The 14,914-nt window shown below is 41.8% G+C and overlaps 2 protein-coding genes across 2 annotated transcripts in view; one reads left to right on the forward strand and one right to left on the reverse strand.

The window, feature by feature from the left end:
* Window positions 1-1,539: 1,539 nt before the first annotated feature.
* Window positions 1,540-5,321, reverse strand: cstpp1 (centriolar satellite-associated tubulin polyglutamylase complex regulator 1; the record flags this gene model as incomplete). Its single annotated transcript, XM_080539288.1, has 9 exons — window positions 1,540-1,714; window positions 2,193-2,274; window positions 2,821-2,930; window positions 3,240-3,435; window positions 3,827-3,912; window positions 4,081-4,165; window positions 4,461-4,591; window positions 4,893-4,995; window positions 5,261-5,321. The coding sequence occupies 9 exons, from the start codon at window positions 5,319-5,321 to the stop codon at window positions 1,549-1,551; spliced, it is 1,020 nt and encodes a 339-aa protein (XP_080395414.1). The 3' UTR covers window positions 1,540-1,548.
* Window positions 5,322-8,501: 3,180 nt separating this feature from the next.
* Window positions 8,502-14,914, forward strand: part of ckap5 (cytoskeleton associated protein 5) — a gene marked incomplete at its 5' end in the record, with an annotated part of 35,727 nt that continues 29,314 nt past the window's right edge. Inside the window, 11 exon segments of the mRNA XM_080539938.1 lie at window positions 8,502-8,558; window positions 9,420-9,613; window positions 10,566-10,772; window positions 11,269-11,440; window positions 12,061-12,193; window positions 12,791-12,894; window positions 13,279-13,392; window positions 13,503-13,607; window positions 13,698-13,787; window positions 14,401-14,565; window positions 14,677-14,805. Of these exon segments, the coding sequence (XP_080396064.1) occupies window positions 8,502-8,558; window positions 9,420-9,613; window positions 10,566-10,772; window positions 11,269-11,440; window positions 12,061-12,193; window positions 12,791-12,894; window positions 13,279-13,392; window positions 13,503-13,607; window positions 13,698-13,787; window positions 14,401-14,565; window positions 14,677-14,805 (1,470 nt within the window).

Genomic DNA, 14,914 nt, shown 5'->3' on the forward strand with positions numbered 1-14,914 from the left:
AATTGTGTCCTACCTTCTTGAATCATGCTTTACCGGCACGTTCTATCTGGGTACCCTTCAAAGATGACAATCTAAAGACTCTTATATTGCCCTTTTTGAGGCATGACCACTCTTCATGTCCACTACACATTTAGTCAAAAAAATAAATATAGGCATTCATTATTAAGTATTTATACAGTACTTATCCCTAACATATAACAATATTTTTGGCCCCAAAAAATAAGGTGCAATTTCTGTATGGAGTGAAATGGATATAAGTATGATCTTGGAATCACTGTGCTTATTCCACTTGTGATCAGATGATCTGATCATTGCATAGAAGGCGGTGTTCTAAAATCATATCTTAAAACCATGAGTAGTGCCTATTTTCTAATCATTGTGATTATTGTTAACAGTAATATTCTTTTTTTTAATTTATTTTGGATGGTCCTAGCACTGTGGGGCTGAGGTACAGTAATACCTGTATAAATATGCTGTTTGTTAATGAAATGTCCTTGGTTTTGATCAAACCCGGTGTGTAACTGCATGATATCAATGTCCTATGATGTAAAGAAAAAGACACAGGATGTCAGTTCTTGTCATTAAACCTGAGAACATTTACATCCTCTGAGGTCCATCTGATGCTGCCCCCTAAATTCTCTATTTTGTTTTGTTTATGATTGTGGGGCGGCTGTGGCGCAGGAGGTAGAGCCGCCATCTAATGATTCGCAAGGGTTGGCGGATCGGCGGTTCGAGCCCCGGTTGGCCACATATCGAAGTGTCCTTGGGCAAGACACTGAACCCCAAATTGCTCCCAGTGAGCGGGCCGGCGCCTTGCATGGTAGATTGCAGCCATTGGCGTGTGAATGGGTGAATGAGAGGCCGTTGTAAAGCGCTTTGGATAAAGGCGCTATATAAGTGCAGTCCATTTACCATGATTTTATCTTAAGACAACACACTGCTAGAAAGATTCATTGATGAGGCTTATACAGTAAGACACTATGGACTACATTTGACATAGCAGCAACGTTTATAATGCATGACACACAATTGACCATGATACAACATATAGAGAGAAGTCATATCATACTCAGTCAAGTACATCATTATTTACATAAATAAATATCTTAAGAACTTTTTGCAACATAAATGATGACACTTTTCAGGCAGGAAGTGAGATGACCAGACAGTGCTTCATGAGGTTTTCAGTTTCACAGAGGGGCGGGGAGAATGGACACACAATAACAAGCTTGAGTACGCCTGTAACACCTCTATTGTTACAACTCAAATCTATTGTCAAAACTCGGCATCGAGTTGTACCAGGGTCAGTGAGAGCTTCAGTCAGTAAGTGTGATCATAAGATTAGCACAAACAGATCGAGGCTATCAGCCAACTCCAATTCTAGTTTTGCATGACAATGACAGTAATAGGAGTTGGCGAATAGCATTAACAGATATTAGGGCAACTAGGCTAATATGAAACGGTCAATGGGAGATGTTGCCAGTCAGTCAGTTTGATTCTGAGAAAGTCTCCCTTCCTCTGAGAGGGTCAGTGGGGAGTTCCGGCTGCTCAGTTCTCGGAGGAGTCCGTCTCCTCTGTCGACCCGTCACTCTCCATCTCGATCCTCTTGCGGTGGTGGAGGGACTTGCGTGGCGAGGCCTTCCGCGGGGGATCCCTCAATCCCGGTGCGCTGCTGCTGCTGTTGGATGTGGGGCTGATACCTATCTGGGCGATACTGTGGAGAGGGGAACAGAACAGTGTTGTGGATTTAATCGATTCTTAGTAGCTTGAGTAGAACTTAGAAAGCACGAAGAGCTTAAATCAATTGACTCCAAAGAGACCTTTTATTAATCAAAGTCACATGAGCGCCGAGAAAATAGCAGACAATGTTGGGCGGGACTCATATTTATAGAACTGTCCTTGGTCATGAGGTCACTATTCTTGGGAACCAATCATATTATACAAATCTGTGACTGCACAAGTTATGGGCACTGTCCACAGTCAGAATTATTCACACAGTTCTTGGCACATCTCTTACAGGAAGGAAATGGGCCTTCCTTGAGTGCTAGATTCGCCAAAATGTAGAGAGACTTCAATTCTCAGTATAAAATGATCTAAAACTACAACAACAGCCTGGGTAAATACTCAGCACTGGTTTAAAGAAGGGTTTATATCAGTCAAACAAAATCGAGTGTGTAATCCATTTTACTCACAGTTTTTCCACCTCCTGATCCATCTCAGGGTCGATGAGCAGCTCAGCCTTGTTAGGCAGGGCCCCTGGGGAGGACAACAGTTCTAGTTGGTAAATAATACTGTACAGCAGAATGCTACAAGTTGAACAGGTCACACCTATTACACTGACCAGGGTTCCCACACCTTCTGAAACATCAAATTCAAGCATTCAAGCACCTTTCAAGGACTTTCAAGACTCCCTCAAATTCAAGGACCCAACACGGCATAGTTTGAGACAGACCTAGATGACAATTTATATAACAGGAACTATCCGCTCACAGACAACAATTAAAAACAGAGGCTTTTGAATGTAGAGGCTTGAACACTAGATGGTCTCTTGCCTTCTCTACCACAGCACAGCAAAACAATATATTGTTAAATATGTGTAAAGTTAGGAGAGAGAGAGAGGGGAATTCAAGCACTTTCAATGACCCATGTCTATTTTCAAAAACGTTTAGGGCCTTGATTTATTTTTCTCAAATTCACAAACTTTCAAGGATTTCAAGGACCCGTGGGAACCCTGACTGACTTAATAGCATCGTGTTGAGTCGACATGCAAAGCCGGAGAGAGGGTTAACGACTGAATACGTGTGTAGTAGTTCTTCTCACCAACTTCCTGGTTGATGCCCTCGTGTCTGGCCAGCGCCAGCACAAAGCCATAGAAGGACACCCTCGGGGTTTGCTCCAGTACCTCTCTGATGGCAGATGTGGAAGGATGGCTGTGGACAACAGGCAACATCAATAACTAGCTCCAACCTAATCATCCTGTCTGTGCCGTTTTCCCAGAAACGGTTATTATCACAACATGACTGCCTTTGTTGTTGTAGTTCAGAACTGTTCCTCACAAGATAACCGCTCTCACTTATTATCCTCATTGTACTTCGAGAGAGGGCATAACTTAGGGGTTTTAATTATTGAAAATAATAGTAGTCGGTAAGTACTTATAAGAGAGCTTGTGTTGACTGGGAATCCTTGATCGTTTCTACCTCCGATCACAATACCTCTTATAATTCACATTGTTTACTCACTTGTGTTTGAACCTCTCACAGAGCCCCTCTATGCACTCTCCAAACAGAGAGGAGTCCACGCCCTCCTGGGCTTCGGTGTCCTCCATCACCACCAGGGGGAGCTGTTCCACTGAGGTGGAGGTAGGGACAATGACAGTGTTCGGGCTCTTCCCTGACAGCAGGTCCTGGTAGATCACAGCTATGCTCTCCAGGAACTCTATGAAGGGGAACATAAAAGAAATCAAGACAATCGGTTACTGTTAGAGTCTACCTAGCTACCACAGCAGGTTAAAATGATGCAGGCTTCTAGCTTTAGGTATATATATATGCTACGGTACTTGTGGGAAAACGGTTTATGTCGGCATTTCCAGGGACATGGCAGCATAAAACGTCGACTTGGTACATGCTGGCATGTCTAACGCTAACCCTAACCCTAACCCTAGTTTTCCCACATGTACCGTATTCCCACATGTACTGTAACATATAACCATCTAGACATCCTGTTTCTATTCAAATATACTAAATAAGTCAGCTTTTTTTTTCTTTCTTGCACCTCGTCAAACAAAAGTGTGTGCTTTGTTGTACTTTGAAGGGGCGTGCAGACTTACCTTCAAAGTAGAACTGCATTTGGAAAGAGTAGAGGAAATCTGAGTAGGACATGAGGCAGTCCATAGCATCGTCCATCAGCACAATTCTGTATGAATGAGGGATATAATAACATAATGTTATGAGATAACGCCAGATGTGAGCCGTTTGGCCTTGGCCACAGCTCCAGTCGTCACCATCTGATTCCCATTGTTTCCTAAAAATGCCTAAAAAACGGATTTCCTTACAAATAATGATAATAACAACAACAACTGACCTAGCTGCGTTTTGTACCATCTCCACTGGGAAGTCTGGACAGAGGAGCTGGAGGAGAGAGCTGTACTCCAACATGGCCAGGAGGTCTGTGGCACAGTACACCACCAACAACACTGATCAATTCCACGCACACCACAGACACTTAACACCAGTCAGAGATATTATGCGTTTGTAATACATATGTTACGGTACATGTGGGAATACGGCACATGTGGGAAAACGAGGGTTAGGGTTAGGTGCTAGGATGCTAGGGTTAGGTTTAGGGTTAGGGTTAAGGTTAGTTTTCCCACATGTACTGTATTCCCAGATGTACCGTAACACATACACAGGAACAGAGCATCTCAATCACAATCTCTCTCTCTCTCGCACACCACCACCTACCTCCATTCTTCCCAATCTGTCTGTAACATCTCCAGAGGACCCGGATGAAGGAGGACCTGTTATGGGCCGTCGCCTTGATGTAGCTGAACTCTCTGAACAGGATGTGGTTCCCATTCTTCACACTGCTGAAGCTAGACACAATCACAAAGGAAGAGAAATAAACATAACATAACAATAAACATGTTATACAATGAGCTTAGAAACAGTGTGTCCGTAATTGCATTGTAAAAACCTTGAAATAAGATTCATTATTTTATTAGAAAGTAGCAGGCCACATTATGTGAGTTTTGCCCCCCAGAGACACAACTATTTGCCTGGCATGCAAATAATATTATGCAAATTCATATTAATTATGCAGCAGTCTGTTGCCACCATAGCCAATGAACCAGTGCAGTGCCAACACCAGAAACAACGAGAGGATATAAAACCTACTATTCAGCAAAGTAACGGACAACACCGAACTGGATGTACTCCTCCTTATGCTCGAGCAGCTGGGTCACCGCGTCGTTCAGGTAGAACAGCACATTGGTCTTAGCTGGTCAGAGGAGAAGAGGAGGACAGGTGAGCTCAGCTCAGCTCCGGGCTAAAGGTGAGGTTAAGCTACATTATTAGTTTATAAATGTGGGTCTACAAATCATGCAATCGATGCAATAGAATAGGTAGGAGAGTGTCAGATAACGTCAATATGGTGCATGCAAGGATGCAAGCTTGTCTCCTATGATTCATCATGCATTTGGGGCATTCAAAAACGGAGTGCTTTTGAGCTCGTGGCTAAATGTAGCGAACAGATGCGGACTCACCAAGGTAGTCATCTACTGAGATCGTAGGGCTAAAACGATCGGGCGTAATTTTCGTGCACATTTTAATTAATTATATACTGTTATACATATATGAATATACTACGAGCATTGCTCTGGAAAAAAATGGATAATAAATATTATATAAATAAATAGATCGCCTGTTAGCAGTCGACTTTGACAGTTGCGCTCCCATGGAAACAGACGCACAGCAGCAGGAGGATGTTTTGGCGTTCATCAGTTAGACGCCCCTGGAACAACGGAGCTCACTGGAAGGTTCCTATGTCCAAAAGGAATAGGAATACATTATCGCTGTTACATAATCATGCAATAAAGACAGTGGGTTACCTTATGCAATATTCTACTCAAGCATGTAGGCCTACTGTATGTGTTCAGCGCTGATTTGAGGATTATTGAATTTATTGGCGTCGCTTTGGATAAAGGCGTCGGCTAAATGGCAAAAATGTACATTTAACTTTGACTGCGAGCAAGTGTAGATATACGTGTATATTTCATTCAAGTGCATGGCAGTTCACAAGTCCCATTTACAATGCATGTTCTTTCAGCTTTATATAGTGCTTGATGTCTGAATGCTCTATTTTACTTTGTGCATAATTTACAACATCTCCTGATCTCAACATGTACAGTAGTATGAGAATGTTATATATGTGCATATGTGGTTGTTTGTAATTGACTGTAAATCTAAAATTCCAGGCCATGGGGACTTTCTTTGTTCAAGACATTTGGCAAAATATGCAAATATGCATTCCTTTGCAGTGCCTTTGAAAGATGCAGAACAACTAAACGTTGCTATATTATTACGACATGTCATAATTGTAACGTGTGTGCATCCTTTATGACTGCTAATTCACGCTTTCTTTTAAAATTTAAATCAAAACAGTTGACACCCAAAACATATGACAGACTAATGACGTAGAGTGAGCTGACGTAGCCTGCGTTAAGCCCCGCCCCCTGTCTCTCCGCCCTTGGAGGCGTTTCAACAGCTTTAAAACAGAGATGAACAGAGAACATCATCAGCTCCGTCTCGATTGGTAACAACATTTTTGCAACCCCCCTAAAAGCTTCCAAAGGTAAACCAGAACAGTCTATATGTATTTAATGTATGTATATGTAGAACTATATGTATAACGTTGTTTGGACGTTTGCTAATTAAATCGGGCTCTACTGCTGCGTTTTTCTGGGCCCTGGTTTGGTGCTGAATTGAATAAGCTATGCTAAGCTAAGCTAAGATACCTGCTAGCATGTTGTGGTCAGGCAGACAATAGTCAGTCTAGTTCTAGTGCATAAGGCCGGGGTGATGCAGTGTCATTGCTCTGTTTTGAACTCTCAAGTCATCGTTTTCTGGACAGTTTATTTCTACGTTGTAAAACACTTAAACAGTCGAAATGGTTGTTGAGGTTTTTTGGGCGTGTTTTAACAAGCTTCTTCTCTCAGGGCCTGGCTAAGTTGCTAACTGTTGCTAGCCATCTTGTGATGTTCATGTTGACAGCAGCTGACGTTAGCAACAACAGCCAAGCGCGACTGATGCTCTGTCTAGGGTATTTGGCTCCATATAGGTCCATATTTGTCTATATTTGCTCCATATATGTCCATATCTGGGTCCATTCGGGTCCAATTGTACGGTATAGGTTCGCAGGATTATTAAAAACCTGCAGGCTTGATGAACCATCTCCACAACGTTTTCAACAGCAGTACCCACCTTGAGTGCTGTGTTAATTCAGCTAGCCTATATAGATAAACTGTGTTAAACGTCGCAAATGCTGGATGAATATAGCTATTGTTGGCATATGTCTTTTTTTTATTAGTAATTGTTTACAAGATGATCAGTGTGTGTGATCATGGTGTCGCAGTTCAGATCAGACCTGACTGTAAGCTGTTAGTTTTGACAGCTATGTACAGTATGTGTATGCATGCTGGCAGCAATACACATGCATGGTACCCCAACGATGACTTGAAAGCCATGTTGTTGAAAAGCTGTTAGTGTTGACCAGACTTCAGTGGATCGATATGAAATGTGAAACGGAGCAGCCAGCCTCTCCTCTCCCTGAAAGTGCATTAGATTAGACTAGTAGAGAGGGGATCACGTCTGTCCTTTCATCTACTGCGCAGCTCAGTGCTTTGCTCCCCTTTTCATCCACGTTATAAAACAGCCAGCCCTACTGTTATCATGTCATGGCTTCGTTTTGTCTGCAGATCTACCACTAGTACCCTAGGCTTAGAGGCTCTGCATCAGCATCAGTTAGACTTGGGCTCGTTTTCACAAGGGGATTGTACTATAGGTACTATAGTGCGACCCAAGCCATACTCTGATGATGACCTCGCTTACCTTTGCCTTACCTTGTTTACATATGCCTTAGACTGTTTTCTAAATGTTGTGCCACTGCCAACACGGACTTCAGTTGTGTAATAACCATATCTACCTGGCTGCTTTGTGGAAATGAATATGTCTAGATGTGTCATGGATGAAAGGGAATGGAGATTGGTAGTAGAGCGAGTTGATGGTAGAACTGAACAGTAGTGTGTTGGCTTTAGTTGGAAAATGTTACGATGATAAGTCAATACATCGTTTTTTCAGGAATATGGTAAATGACTGCTGTAGGCTACGACTTTTAGCAGTAGCAGAAGATGTTGTTGATTGCTTTGTTTTGACACGTGAAACTGGTTTCATGTTTTGTTAGTCAGGGTTCCCACGGGTCCTTGACATTCTTGAAAGTTTGTGAATTTGAGGGGAAAAAAATCAAGGCCTTAAAAGTTTTTGAAAATAGACGTGGGTCATTGAAAGTGCTTGAATTCCCCTCTCTCAAAAAAAGAGATATACCGTATATTCACATTTTTTAATGTAATTATAGTAGGCCTACATAAGTCACATTGCTTAACTTAACACAGTAATTTTACACATGTTTCACAAATCACAATACCGTATATTGTTTTGCTGTGCTGTGGTAGAGAAGGCAAGAGACCATCTAGTGTTCAAGTCTCTCTTTTTAATTGTTGTCTGAGCGGATAGTTTTTATTATATCAATTCTCATCGAGGTCTGTCTCAAACTATGTTGGGTCCTTGAATTTGAGGGAATTGAGTCTTGAAAGTCCTTGAAAGGTGCTTGAATTGGATGTTTCAGAAGGTGTGGGAACCCTGAGCCGAAGATGTTGTTGATTGCTTTGTTTTGACATCATGTTTTGTTACAGTTGAACATCTATAAGGGAAACACACACAGAGGCCATCATGGGTGACGACAGCGAATGGATGAAGTTGCCCATCGATCAGAAGTGCGAACACAAGGTGAATGATTAATCATGTCTGTTTCTATCCATAACATCCATTACATAAATAAACCGTTCGTTGAATAAACAAAGTATTTTGTCGGGGGAGAATCCAGACGCTGTGCTTTTGTTCCATGGAAAAAGTTATCTAATTGAATCTCACACTTTGAACTCCTAATGTAGGCTAACCTAAGCTGTGCTGCTTTTTCTGTCTGAGCACAGTCTGTTTTTTACCCTCATTTTAGACTGGGTTGTTGAGCTAGGATGAAGGCTAAATGGGTTGGGGGTGGGGGTGGGGCGGGGGGGGGTTCCAGAATGATAACCGCCATGCCTAACAATGCAGTGAAGCTCATAGCTTTTGATTTGCAGACTTCTGTCCTCCGAGTTGTGGGTAATAGCCTATTGAATGATCTCCTAACATCGACTCCTAGTAAAAACACAATTACCCTATATAATATTCAAGCGAAGCTGAAAGACTGCCCAACAGAAGCATCAATAGGCACATTTTGAATCACATAAATATTCTATGGACATACAATAATCCAGGTCACATTCCTTTACACTACGTGAGCTTAGAATGATACGGTTCTATCTACGTTTAGGGCAGTTCAGAGCTATTGAGTGTCAGAGTTTTTACATTCCATTATGTTTTGTGAGCTGGAACCGTAGTATTTTATGAATTACTAACTCAAAAATGTCAACATTTTAAAAAGAACACCACACAGGCATTAATAAACACCTAATGGGTCAGATTATGTAAAAAAAAAAAAAAATGAGGATAGAACCATAGCATTCTAACGTCACGACTAGCTATGCTAACTCTCAATTACATTTATTCCCATATTGCAATGCTCAATATCCCATCTGCTTATTCCCAAAGGTATGGAAAGCTCGATTAAACGGCTACGAAGAAGCCTTGAAGCTATTCCAAAGGATAGAGGACGAGAAGAGTCCCGAATGGGGCAAATACCTGGGCCTGATGAAGACGTTCGTGTCAGACTCCAACGCCGTGGCCCAGCTCAAGGGCCTGGAGGCAGCACTCGCTTTCATTGGGAACGCCCATGTGGCTGGCAAGTAAGTGCTCGGCCAGCGCCTGACGACATGTTTGCAACATCTGCTTTTTGGAAATGTATTTCTGTTATTGCCTAAGGTTTTCTAGACACTCAAAGACGCTTTACAAACTGAAAAGATCGAGTAGTAATAATAAAAAGAAACAGAAAATAAATAAAAGAAAGAAAGTATAGGGGCCTAATTAAGGTAGTGCTGGGGACACATGGGAAGGGGAGGGGGAGAGGGTTAACTGGTGAAGGCAAGTTATGATTGATACATGGGCCTGAGTATCTTCCAGCAAAGTGGTGTCTCTCTCTCTCTCTCTCTCTCTCTCTCTCTCTCTCTCTCTCTCTCTCTCTCTCTCTCTCTCTCTCTCTCTCTCTCTCTCTCTCTCTCTCTCTTTCTCTCTCTCTCTCTCTCTCTCTTTTATCAATCTAGTTGTATTGTGCTGCTCTGTGTGAAAGTAGGCTTGTTGTGGAAAGCTCCAATCAGCTGCAACACAGGGGAAATTTGATGCCTGTCTGATAGTTATTTATGGAGAGAGGGAGAGACACATTAGATCTGTCTTTTGTGCAAGCCGTCGAGGGGTGCAGTTTACATCAATTGAATTAGTTTGGGGATGACTCTAATGGCTTAAAATATAAATATAGCCTAGCACTTCATGAGGAACATGGTATAACACTATGAATCTGTATTAACTATGGTATCAATATCCATGGTTAAAGGATATGGATATAGAATGTAATATTTAAGCTTTAAATGCTCTAAGTTTCCATACATACTGTAGTACCAATTGTATGCACTATGTAAAAAGAATATGGTTGTTTACTGTACCGTTTGTTACTTGTATTGAATGTACATTGACGAAGTGTGTTTCTTTAGAATATCTAATGTGGACAGGCCTACTGTATAGCCTGGTTAGACGTTTATAATATCTTAAAACGGCCGTCTAAGTGTTGTTGTGCTTGTGTTCCAGAACAACAGGAGAAGTGGTCTCAGGAGTGGTCAGTAAAGTGTTCAACCAACCCAAAGCTCGGGCCAAAGAGCTGGGCGCAGATATCTGCCTCATGTATATAGAGATTGAGAAGGCTGAGGTGGTACAGGACGAGCTCATCAAAGGCCTGAGTAACAAGAACCCCAAGATTGTTGTAACCTGTATCGAAACCTTAAGGAGGGCACTTAGGTGAGTTAGTCCTCAGAAATAATGTTGTTTCAGTCCCCTCGTTATCTGAAGCGTTTAAAAGATTTTAATTAATTAGTTTATCTCCTATATATTCTTTTCTTGGATCACTCGTTTCAATCTAGTAATGGACCTATCGCTAAGCCACGCCTCCGAAATAGAAATTGTCCAATCATATCACAGCAAAAGTCACTACAGGCAGAAAACTTGGACAAACAACTCGCATTCTGATGGTGAAAAGCTTCTAGACAAAATATTCTTGTAATCTTTAAAAAAACATGTCTATTACTTGCTGTGGTAAATCAGAAATCAGAAATTTGCCAACTCCCGCCATTGTAAGTCATTGAATGTCATTCAGTCACAGTCAGTCAGTCACTGTCAGTGAAGCGTTGTTTGTTTTCAAAGGGGGCGTGGCTTAGCGATAGGTCCATTATGTGAGAGATATAGGCTAAAAACCCTGATGTGTAATATACGGTATGTAATTTTTTTTCATTTTCAGTGAATATGGTTCCAAGATTATTACTCTGAAGCCAGTAGTGAAAGTATTGCCAAAGCAGTTTGAGTCTCGAGAGAAAGCAGTTCGAGATGAGGCCAAATTACTAGCAGTAGAGATCTACAAATGGATCCGGGATGCCATTCGACCTCCCCTCGCGGCGATCAACTCTGTACAGGTAACAGAACGCTCGTGTTTCCCAAAACCTTTGTCATGCTTAGATCATCATCAAGGCTCTTTGTGAGTACTTTTTAAAATCTGTCCTTCCTTGAATTTTCTTTTCATGTATTTAGGGCATTTCTGCTTTATTGGGATAGAGACAGTAGAGATTGACAGGAAGGATGGGTGAGAGAGAGGATGACAAGCAGGATATGCCAACGGCTGGAATCGAACCGGAGACCCTGCGATTACATGGCTGACGCCTTAGTGTGCGATCCTTCCTTGATTTAGTCACTGATCTAACATTATTGGATAGATCCCAGCAAGACTTTCACTGCAGCCCTTTAACCAATATCAAGTTATGTCATATCAGTGATTTTATTTTATTTTATGTTTTGTTCAAGTCACGGTGGAAGGAAGGAAAGGAAGGGAGGATGGATTTTTAAGAGTATTCAAACAAAGCCAGACTTCTATATTTGATCATGTCCAATAATGCTGCTGTCTCCCTATGCTGACGCAACATATGAACGAGATGTCAACGATTTAGTTTTTTTTAATGACAAAACCAAGACATTAAACAGAAATAACCGTTCATGGGATATTCTAACCGCTGGGTTTCTCCCTCCTCCGTACCTGCAGTTAAAGGAGCTAGAGGAGGAGTGGGCGAATCTGCCGACCTCAGTCCCCAAACAGAGCCGCTTCCTGCGCTCACAGCAGGACATGAAGGCCAAGTTCGAGCAGCAGCAGGCGACCGGAGGAGATGAGGCAGATGGTAGGATCCACGGATTAATAATAATAATAATAATAATACATTAGACTTATATAGCCCTTTTCTAGACACTCAAAGACGCTTTACAAACTGAAAAGATCGAGTATTAATAGTAAAAAGAAACAAAAAAATATAAATAAAAGAAAGTATAGGGGCCTAATTAAGGTAGTGTTCGGGACGCATGGGAAGGGGAGGGGGAGAGGGTTAACTGGTGAAGGCGAGCTTGAAGAGGTGGGTTTTGAGGGCCTGTTTAAATGTTGGGAGGGTGTTCGTATTAAGCAAATAACTCCTAGACGACTACAAAGCATCCTCAACGGATATTCCTTTGAAGATACTAAAATGCTCGTCTAAGAGACTAGGCGTAATCTGTGTCCAGAGAAACTGCCTATTGATAGTCCAGATTTAATCTTTAAATTGTTCCGCTGCTTATGTCCCCCTAAGCTTAACTCCATTTGTGTAACCGGATATATCTTTGTGAAGCTCTGTTCTGGCTTTTTGAGAGATGTGCTGTAACCGTGCAGTTGTTGACATTCAAGGAGATTGAAGTATGTAAATGTCATGGTGGTGATGAATACAGTGTCTCACATTTGAATCTTTCAGGAGATGACGACGACGAAGAAGCAGTTGTGAATGTTGATCCTTATGAGCTCCTGGAAGCAGTGGAGATCCTTTCAAAATTACCTAAAGACTTCTATGACAAAATTGTAAGTTTGTCCTGAGTGATTTTAGGCAATGACCTGAAATTATAATGTTGTAGTTATAGTCTTATATGATAGGGTTAGATCAGTGGTTTTACAACCCTCTCCTCGGGGACCACCAGCCGTTCCACATATTTGATCTGTTCCACCACTTCACCACCAGCAATTGCTTTGCACTTGATTAGTTGAATCAGGTGTGCTGGTGGTGGAACAGATCAAATATTTGGAACGGCTGGTGGTCCCCGAGGAGAGGGTTGAAAACCACTGGGTTAGATAGTCTGATGAATGTACAGTATGAATCGGTAACCAATGAGTAATTGATGTCCCATAAAGAGTTTGAAAATGCAAATGTTGATATATGACTACGTTTGTCTATCTCTGTTCATATAGGAGGCCAAAAAATGGCAGGAGAGAAAAGAAGCCTTGGAAGCACTAGAGACTTTAGCTAAGAATCCTAAATTGGAGAACGGTGACTTTGGGGACCTCGTCCGAGCACTAAAGAAGGTAACGCTTATGCCTGTGCTTTATACGTTTGCTTTATATGGATTCACAGGTATCTCTAGGAAGTACGGCATCAAACAATCTGCTGAAATCATGTATCGTTTCATCCACAGGTTATCGCTAAAGATGCTAATGTTATGCTGGTGATCCTGGCTGCTAAATGCGTCGCTGGATTAGCCGCCGGTCTCAGGAAGAAGTTTGGGCAATATGCATCATATGTAAGTTATCAAGATTGTGGGGGAAGATATCTTTGGACTTGATTTGTGTCAAAATGAGATTGAAGCTTAATTTTTTTGCTCTGTCTCTAGGTGGTGCCAACTATTCTAGAGAAGTTTAAAGAGAAGAAACCTCAGGTGGTCCAGGTGTTGCAAGAGGCTATTGATGCAGTCTTCCTCACTGTAAGTATACACTTTGTTGATTCTCTGTACACGGTAACCATCGCCGTATACATTTATGAGTGGTTGAGCTGAAAGAGCCTTTCAATGGTGAAAAAGCCTTTCAATCTCTGATTGGCTGGAATTTCAAGCCGTTTGATTGCCCGAAATGTTGTAAAATGTGAAGTTTCGGCCAATCGGACAGCTTGACCTTTTCTAAATGTTTTTTTGGGTTTTCTAAAAAGAAAAATAATCCAGCCCTCTGATTGCCTTTTTTTGTTTTGCCTTTCTTACAATAGAGGATGGTGTATATAGTTTGATGCAGCAAAGTATTTGTAGAACTTTTTTTTTATTTTTTTTATTCAGCTTTGGTGGCATTTCTTCCTTTGTTTTAAGTACTTTTAGGAGTTATATTTCAGAGAGCTCAGAGAGCTCCAAACAATTCCACCATCTTGGAAAGGGGCGGGGTCAAATGCGGGGTTTGTGGGCAATGCAAGACTCAGAGTAGTGAAAAAATAGAATAAAAATACATAGTAGTTTGGCCTTCCTCGGTGGACTAGACGATGTCTTGGTCTTTTATGATCTTCGAGCCCTCTGTTGAAAGTGGTTGAGCCTTTGTGTTGTTGATGTTTTGCAGACAACTCTTCAGAATATGAGTGAAGACATTTTGTCTGTCATGGACAACAAGAACCCCTCCATCAAACAACAAACTTCACTCTTCCTGGCCAGAAGCTTCCGGCACTGTACCCAGGCCACATTGCCAAAAAGCATCCTCAAACCTTTCTGTGCTGCTTTTCTCAAGGTAACCGGAGCATCTTTGCTACAGGCAAATCCAATGCCCACAAATCAATTCCTCTCCTAATGTGCTAATAAGTAGTGGGTTTATGACTGTCTGTCTCCTCTTTGTTTCCAGCAAGTGAACGATTCGGCTCCAGAGGTGAGAGACGCAGCGTTTGAAGCTCTGGGGATGGCGTTGAAGGTGGTGGGGGAGAAGGCTGTCAACCCCTACCTGTCTGATCTGGAGAAACTCAAGCTTGACAAGGTGAGGTTTGCAGGCTAATGTAGCAGGGTATCATTATCTTGAGAAAAACTAGTTCACTTAACACTACAAGTGAACAAAAAAAACCTATGCCATTGAGTTAATGGACCTA

This window comes from Nansenia antarctica (genome assembly GCF_963989245.1).
Source record: "Nansenia antarctica genome assembly, chromosome: 9".
In the NCBI taxonomy this organism is placed as follows: Eukaryota; Metazoa; Chordata; class Actinopteri; order Argentiniformes; family Microstomatidae; genus Nansenia; species Nansenia antarctica.